This window comes from Teleopsis dalmanni, chromosome 1 (assembly GCF_002237135.1).
Source record: "Teleopsis dalmanni isolate 2A chromosome 1, ASM223713v2, whole genome shotgun sequence".
Taxonomy (NCBI): Eukaryota; Metazoa; Arthropoda; class Insecta; order Diptera; family Diopsidae; genus Teleopsis; species Teleopsis dalmanni.
In genome coordinates, this window is record NC_051846.1 from 215,892,121 (window position 1) to 215,899,841 (window position 7,721).

The following is a 7,721-nucleotide window of genomic DNA, read 5'->3' on the forward strand; positions in this document are numbered from 1 at the left end:
ACCCCTCAACATATTGCCGCATTTTCCTGACACCCCACACAATTGCCAGGCACTCCTTTTCAGTCGTGGTGTAATTCCTTTCCGCTGGGTTTAGCGTGCGACTGGCATAAGCAATAACCTTCTCTTCTTCATCTATCTTCTGCGTTAAGACAACTCCCAAACCATAGTTGCTGGCATCCGTCTGTAATATAAAGTGCTCATTAAAGTTGGGACAGGCCAAGATTGGGGCGCTGGTTGGCTTTTCTTTCAATATGTCAAACGCGGATTGTTGCTCCGACTTCCACTGCCATCGCTTACCCTTCTTCAACAACTGAGTTAAGGGCTGTATCGTACTCGAGAATTGCGGCACAAATCGACGGTACCATGAGGCAATTCCAATGCAGCGTCTTAATTCACTGATGTTCTTCGGCGCTGGGAGATCTTTAATGGCGGCAATCTTATCCGGGTCAGTATGGATGCCTTTTGGTGTTACCAGGTAGCCAAGATACTTGATTTCCTTCGCAAAGAACTTACATTTCTTGATATTCAACTTTAACTTCGCTTTTCTAAGCCGATGGAATACCTCCTTCAAATTTGTCATATGTTCTTCCAGCGTGCGACCGATGACTATGATGTCATCTAGGTAGGCGAAAGCGTATGGTTCCAGGTCGGGCCCAATTACGGTGTCTAACGCCCTCTGGAAAGTTGCTGGTGCCGAATGCAGTCCAAATGGCATCACGCGCCATTGGTATAGTCCTCGTCCTGGCATCGTGAAAGCCGTATATAAATTACTATTCTCAGCCATCGGGATTTGCCAATACCCACTTTTTAAGTCTAGGCTGCTAATGTATTTCGCATCCCGCAGTTGGTCTAGAATATGCTGGATTCGTGGTATTGGGTAGGCATCTGGAATGGATCGTGCATTTATCTGCCGATAATCTACGCACAAACGCCAACTGTCGTCCTTCTTCTTCACGAGCACCACCGGGGAACTATATGCGCTGGTGGAGCGTTCTATATAACCCTTTTCGAGGAGTTCATCAATTTCTTGATTAAGGATTTTCTGCATTGCCGGATTCTTTGGGTAATAACGCTGTTTGATAGGTTTGTCATCCCTCATAGTGATAACATGGGCGGCGATGTCTGACAATCCAATTACTGTATCCAACTCCGCTAATTCTTTTTGGAGAAAATCTTCGATAGTCCTTGTTTCGTTCAACGTCGAATTATATACTATCCGTTGTTCACTTGGTGATGTATCTCCATCGAGCCTTATATTAATGCCACTGACATTGAGTATACTTTGTGTCAAAGCTAGAAAATCCATCCCTAATACGACCTCTTGCGTCATTCCCTCCAGTAGTAGGAAGTCCATCTTGTACTGTTGCGTGCCTATCTTAACTATCGCTCTGAAACTTTCACTGACCTGTCGTGGAGAGCCGTCCGCCAATCGAACCACTATATTCGTGTCGGTAACCTTTCCGGGCACGCTTCGTACTACATTAGGGTTTATAAAACTTTTGCTGGCTCCCGTGTCGATAATTGCCTTCATTGGTTGTCCTTCAATAAACAAGCACGCAAATAGTCGATTATGTTCTATTGTGAATAGTTGGGCCCCTGTGTTTGATTTTTCGTCACGCCTCGGGGCTGTGGTAGACGTGGCCCCTCGGAGTTTCCCGGCCTCCTATTACAACACTCAATGGTCCGTACATCCCGTTTCCCACATCGCCAGCAAAATAGGATTTGGGGATTCCGGCACGTTGGTGGCCTGATTTGCCACACCGGAAGCATGCTGTTGAAATGTTTATTGGCACGATCTCCGCAAATGAAGTATCTTTATTTGCTTGTGGAAAGGAATTAGCATTTTTTATCCTCCTACCCTTTCTTCAGTGTTGGCACCTTCAAGAGATATGTTACCCCGCCTTGAGATCCTTGCTCGTCCTTCTTCTCTTTCGCGCTCCTCGTTGTTAATGTTCTCATAATCGTTTGCAAGCGTGATGAGTTCGTTTAATGAACTAAAGTCTCGTCGTTTCATATATCTCTGATACTCAGTTCCACAGTTACGATATAGTCGTTCCAATTTCTCCTGCTCAGTCATCCTCAAGTGTCGCATTAGTTTTTGCATTTGAAGAACATACCTTCGAAATGGTTCACCCGCTCGATGCAACCGGGCTCGCAAATCATCTTCTAAACGTTCGAAATATCGGTGCGGTAGGAAGAAGCTTAAAAAGTCATGTTTGAACAAGTGCCAGTACCTCCACTCTTTCTTATTATGACGAAACCACTCCAGAGCCTGTCCTTTTAATAGTTCGGGCATACTTCTAGCCAGCATATCTTTTGGGATATCGTATACTTCCGCTAATTCCTCGACTCGTTCCACGAATGCTAGCGGATCTTGATTGTCGTCAAACCGGACCGACCATTTCCTAACCTGGTCAATGACTGCTGCCTGCGTATTCCTATACGGCGTATACAGGACTGAGAGAGTAAGTGCATCCCGCATTGGTGGTTCTGCCAGAGGCGATTCCACTGGAGTCCTTGGCTTCGTAGGTATTTCTAGTTGGGGGCCACACATTTGTCCCACAGGTTCCTGGCCTCCGCTGTCCGTATTTAACTCTTCAGTAGATGTTTTACTATGTTTAGCCTCCATCTCACTCAACCTTATGTGCTCATCTGGTTTATGATCTGTGTGGGCCACATAATTAGACAGACGACGACGTAAGTCTTCGACGGTCCCCGTTACCTCCAAGCCAAATTCCTCCAAATATGTAATTAAGTCCTCTTTCCGCACATTCCTTATCCATGTACGTTTCATGTTGCTAATGTGCTACTCTGTACCGAACGGTTAATTTGATTGACCCAATGTATCCCGCCACTTATATCGTATCCTCTAATCTAATGTCTAGAATCACAGCTCGGTCAGGTGCACTAGTTGCTATACCGTAGATCAGCTCTCGAATCGTGTTCTTAAGTCGAGTGTCCCTGCTCGGGCGCCACTTGTAATGAACCCCTTTACGTGGGGCAGTCTATAGCTAGGATAGTTCAACGGTGTCCAGGGTACTTACAAGACCATTTATATTTTTGGACTCGACTCCGATTCCCCGCGTAATTTCGTCTGATTCACCCGTCCCTAGCCTCTGTTTTATTCAAAACCACAGTACTTTTATATCTACTTCTTCTTTATTGGTATTACATATATTATTCCAGTATACTAGAGTTTACAATAAATTTTATTTTTATTACGATATAGAGATTTTATCTTGAGCAATATAATTCTTAACAAAAATATCTTAACAATTTTCATAAATAAAAAAATAGAGTTTATATATACAAGTCTAGATATTATTTCAATACAATAGAGGTTACAATAAACTTTATTTTATGATCATATAAAGAGATTTTATCTTGAGCAATATAATTCTTAAAAAATATCTTAACAATCTTCATAAATAAAAAAAAATAGAGTTTATATATACAAGTCTAGATATTATTTCAATACAATAGAGTTTACAATAAACTTTATTATATTATCATGTAGAGATTTTATCTTGAGCAATATAATTCATAAAAAAAATCTTAACAATTTCCGAAGGCGCCGGGATATAAAGTATTAACGCGTTTATAATTATTCCGCACATAGGTCGAAGACGCAAATATATGAAGCATTTAAAATTTAATTTAGTCAAAGCACAGATCGAAGACGCAGGAATATAACTACGATTTCTCAGCGTATTTTGCATTTGTTCGCACCACAAGTCGGAGACGCAGGAATATACAGTATTAACGTATTTATAATTATTCAACGCACATGTCGAAGACGCAAATATATAAAGCATTTAAAATTTAATTTAGTCAAAGCACAGATCGAAGACGCAGGAATATAACTACGATTTCTCAGCGTATTTTGCATTTGTTCGAACCACAAGTCGGAGACGCAGGAATATACAGTATTAACGTATTTATAATTATTCAACGCACATGTCGAAGACGCAAATATATAAAGCATTTAAAGTTTAATTTTGTCAAAGCACAGATCGAAGACGCAGGAATGTAACTACGATTCCTCAGCGTATTTTGCATTTGTTCGAACCACAAATCGGAGACGCAGGAATATAACTACGATTTCTCAGCGTATGTTGCATTTGTTCGAACCACAAGTCGGAGACGCAGGAATATAAAGTATTAACGTATTTATCATTATTCATCGCACATGTCGAAGACGCAGATATATAAAGTATTTAAAATTTAATTTAGTCAAAGCACAGATCGAAGACGCAGGAATATAACTACGATTTCTCAGCGTATTTTGCATTTGTTCGCACCACAAGCCGGAGACGCAGGAATATACAGTATTAACGTATTTATACTTATTCAACGCACATGTCGAAGACGCAAATATATAAAGCATTTAAAGTTTAATTTTGTCAAAGCACAGATCGAAGACGCAGGAATATAACTACGATTTCTCAGCGTATTTTGCATTTGTTCGCACCACAAGTCGGAGACGCAGGAATATACAGTATTAACGTATTTATAATTATTCAACGCACATGTCGAAGACGCAAATATATAAAGCATTTAAAATTTAATTTAGTCAAAGCACAGATCGAAGACGCAGGAATATAACTACGATTTCTCAGCGTATTTTGCATTTGTTCGAACCACAAGTCGGAGACGCAGGAATATACAGTATTAACGTATTTATAATTATTCAACGCACATGTCGAAGACGCAAATATATAAAGCATTTAAAATTTAATTTAGTCAAAGCACAGATCGAAGACGCAGGAATATAACTACGATTTCTCAGCGTATTTTGCATTTGTTCGAACCACAAGTCGGAGTCGCAGGAATTTACAGTATTAACGTATTTATAATTATTCAACGCACATGTCGAAGACGCAAATATATAAAGCATTTAAAATTTAATTTAGTCAAAGCACAGATCGAAGACGCAGGAATATAACTACGATTTCTCAGCGTATTTTGCATTTGTTCGAACCACAAGTCGGAGACGCATGAATATAAAGTATTAACGTACTTATCATTATTCAACGCACATGTCGAAGACGCAGATATATAAGTATTTAAAATTTAATTTAGTCAAAGCACAGATCGGAGACGCAGGAATATAACTACGATTTCTCAGCGTATGTAGCATTTGTTCGAACCACAAGTCGGAGACGCAGGAATATAAAGTATTAACGTATTTATCATTATTCAACGCACATGTCGAAGACGCAGATATATAAAGTATTTAAAATCTAATTTAGTCAAAGCACAGATCGAAGACGCAAATATATAAAGTATTTAAAATTTACTTTATCTTATCGTTTTCTCGGCTGCTCAGTTCTTCAGTACCTCGCTTCTTCTGGTGTCTGCCAAAGCCACGTGCCAGTTCATACCTTCACTGAGATTTCCCATAGGGTACTTCTGAAGCCTCCTATGAGATTTCTCTATCTGGCAACTTTTAAAGCTCCCAGATCGGTATCCTGGGCGCGCAATGGTCCAGCAACTATTATCCGCAACTGATATTAAAAAAAACGTTCACTCTGCTTTAGGATGATGTTCAAAAAAAAACGTTCACTCTGCTCTAAGATGATGTTAAAAAAACGTTCACTCTGCTTTAGGATGATGTTCAAACAAAAACGTTCACTCTGCTCTAAGATGATGTTAAAAAAAACGTTCACTCTGCTTTAGGATGATGTTCACAAAAAACGTTCACTCTGCTCTAAGATGATATTGAAAAAAAACGTTCACTCAGCTCTAGGATGATAAAAAAAACGTCCACTCTACTCGAGGTTGATATTCAAAAAAGAGACCGAATTCACATTTTTATCCCCTTTTATTCGATCTTGTCGACGCTTTTGATCCCGCTATCCTCAAGTTTGCATTTTTTTCCATATAAGTATTGTTTTTACTTGTTTACCATTTATGCCCATGCTTATTATTTTCTAAGTTTTTTTTTTTCTCTGTGCAGAATTGTTCTTGGCCGTTTACGGCTTGCTGTTGTGATGCATTTTTTTTTGTATAAGTTTTGTTTTTGCATGTTTACAATTTTTGCTCATGCTTATTTTTATTATTTGCATAAATACGTTAGGGCAGCGTGGTATTATGTGACCCTCATTTTTTTTTCAGGGAAAAATAGGGTCGTTACAGTATATATCGCTGTTCCTAATATACCATGGCGCTTTTAAAATGTTCCGTAGAACCTTGTTCTGGAAACGTTGAATTATTTCGACGTTACTTTGGCTAGCGTTCCCCCATAGTTCAGCGCCATATGACCAAACTGGTTTTAAAATTTGATTGTATAGCAGAATCTTGTTTTGCATAGATAGTGTGGATTGCTGTAAATTGCGACGTTTTGTTTCTCACTATAGTTCTCACTGCGCTGTCTTGCTGTTACATCTGCTGTCAACTGCGACGCTTTGTTTCTCGCTTTAGTTCTCGCTGCGTTGTCTTGCAGCTACATCTGCTGTCAATTGCGACGCTTCGCTGTTTTTTTGATTGCGTTTTGGTTTTTACATATTTTTATGAAATTTGTGCATCGTTTGTTACGTTACTTTTGGTTCTGGTCGCTGCTGTGCTGCTACGTTCGATTTATTTCAGTGCAATTATTGTTGCGTTTTATTTTCTCGGTTTTCAATATATCAATTGTTCACAATATTTTGATTTTTGCATCTACGGCAATTTAATTGGATTCTGTTATGGCTACTGAACTTAAACAGCAACGTGCTAACACGAAGAAGAATATAACTCGGATCAGGAGTATCATAGAATGAAATACAAAATCAGACACAACGGTTTTATCGCCTATTGAACTAAGTGCCGTTTAGGCATTTTGGAATCGTACTTTACGCAGCTAATGAGCTATCAAACTCAAATTGAAGAATTGGAACCTGAAGACAATATGAGAGGCGAGCTTGAGGATCTATATGTCAACATCAAAACATTTATTCAAGAGCAACTAGGTGTGGATTTGCTTATGTCGTTACGAGCTCACACATTTTCACCTGTCTCATCAAATACAAGATTCCTATCATTGAAATTGCCGTCGTTTAGTGGAAGATACTCCGAATATAAACATTTTATTTCGTCTTTTAATCAAATCATTGACAGAGAAGTTGAATTGTCAAATATTGAACAATTCAATCATTTGTTAAACTGTTTACATGGACAAGCATTGGATACCGTAAAGGCATTTCAAGTTAGTAACGAAAATTATCCAAAGGCACTTCAAGGATTGAAATCCCGCTATGGTAATAGCAGCTTAATTTTTATGGAAAATATTGCTTGACTATTTGAATTGCCACATACATCAAGGCAAAGTTGTCGTCAACTTAGAAGCCTGGTTGACAATGTGTCTGCAATCTACGATTCGTTGCGTTCAATTGGCTCCGACAAAAAAATTTCAAATGCAATACTAATTTACTTGGTAATGCAAAAGGTGGATGATGGTTCAAAAAATAAGTGGAAGGAATCTCTTGACTTTATTACTTTGCGTTTATGGGAAAACTGCGCTTAGGTTCAAGACACTTTTCGTAGGAATAACAAGAAGTTTTCTAAAAAGATCGATAAGCATGATGGATCAAAAAATAAGTGGAATGAATCTCTTGATTTTCATTCTTTGCCTCTATTGGAAGGCTGCGCTAAGTCTCTGGAAAGACACTGCCAATTTCTCGAATCGATTGAAACGCCACTTCGGTCTCAATACACTATTCGTAGGAATGACAACAAGTTTT

The 7,721-nt window shown here is 39.0% G+C and overlaps 1 protein-coding gene across 1 annotated transcript; it reads left to right on the plus strand.

Annotated features, from left to right (window-relative positions):
- Positions 1 to 6,844: 6,844 nt before the first annotated feature.
- LOC119667255 lies at positions 6,845 to 7,276 on the plus strand. The gene has a single exon (XM_038076546.1). The coding sequence runs from the start codon at positions 6,845 to 6,847 to the stop codon at positions 7,274 to 7,276; it is 432 nt and encodes a 143-aa protein (XP_037932474.1).
- Positions 7,277 to 7,721: the final 445 nt, after the last annotated feature.

What these genes read in the sequence shown, in the direction of transcription:
- LOC119667255 (XM_038076546.1), top strand. Translation starts at nt 6,845, where the DNA reads ATGAGCTATCAAACTCAAATTGAAGAATTGGAACCTGAAGACAATATG.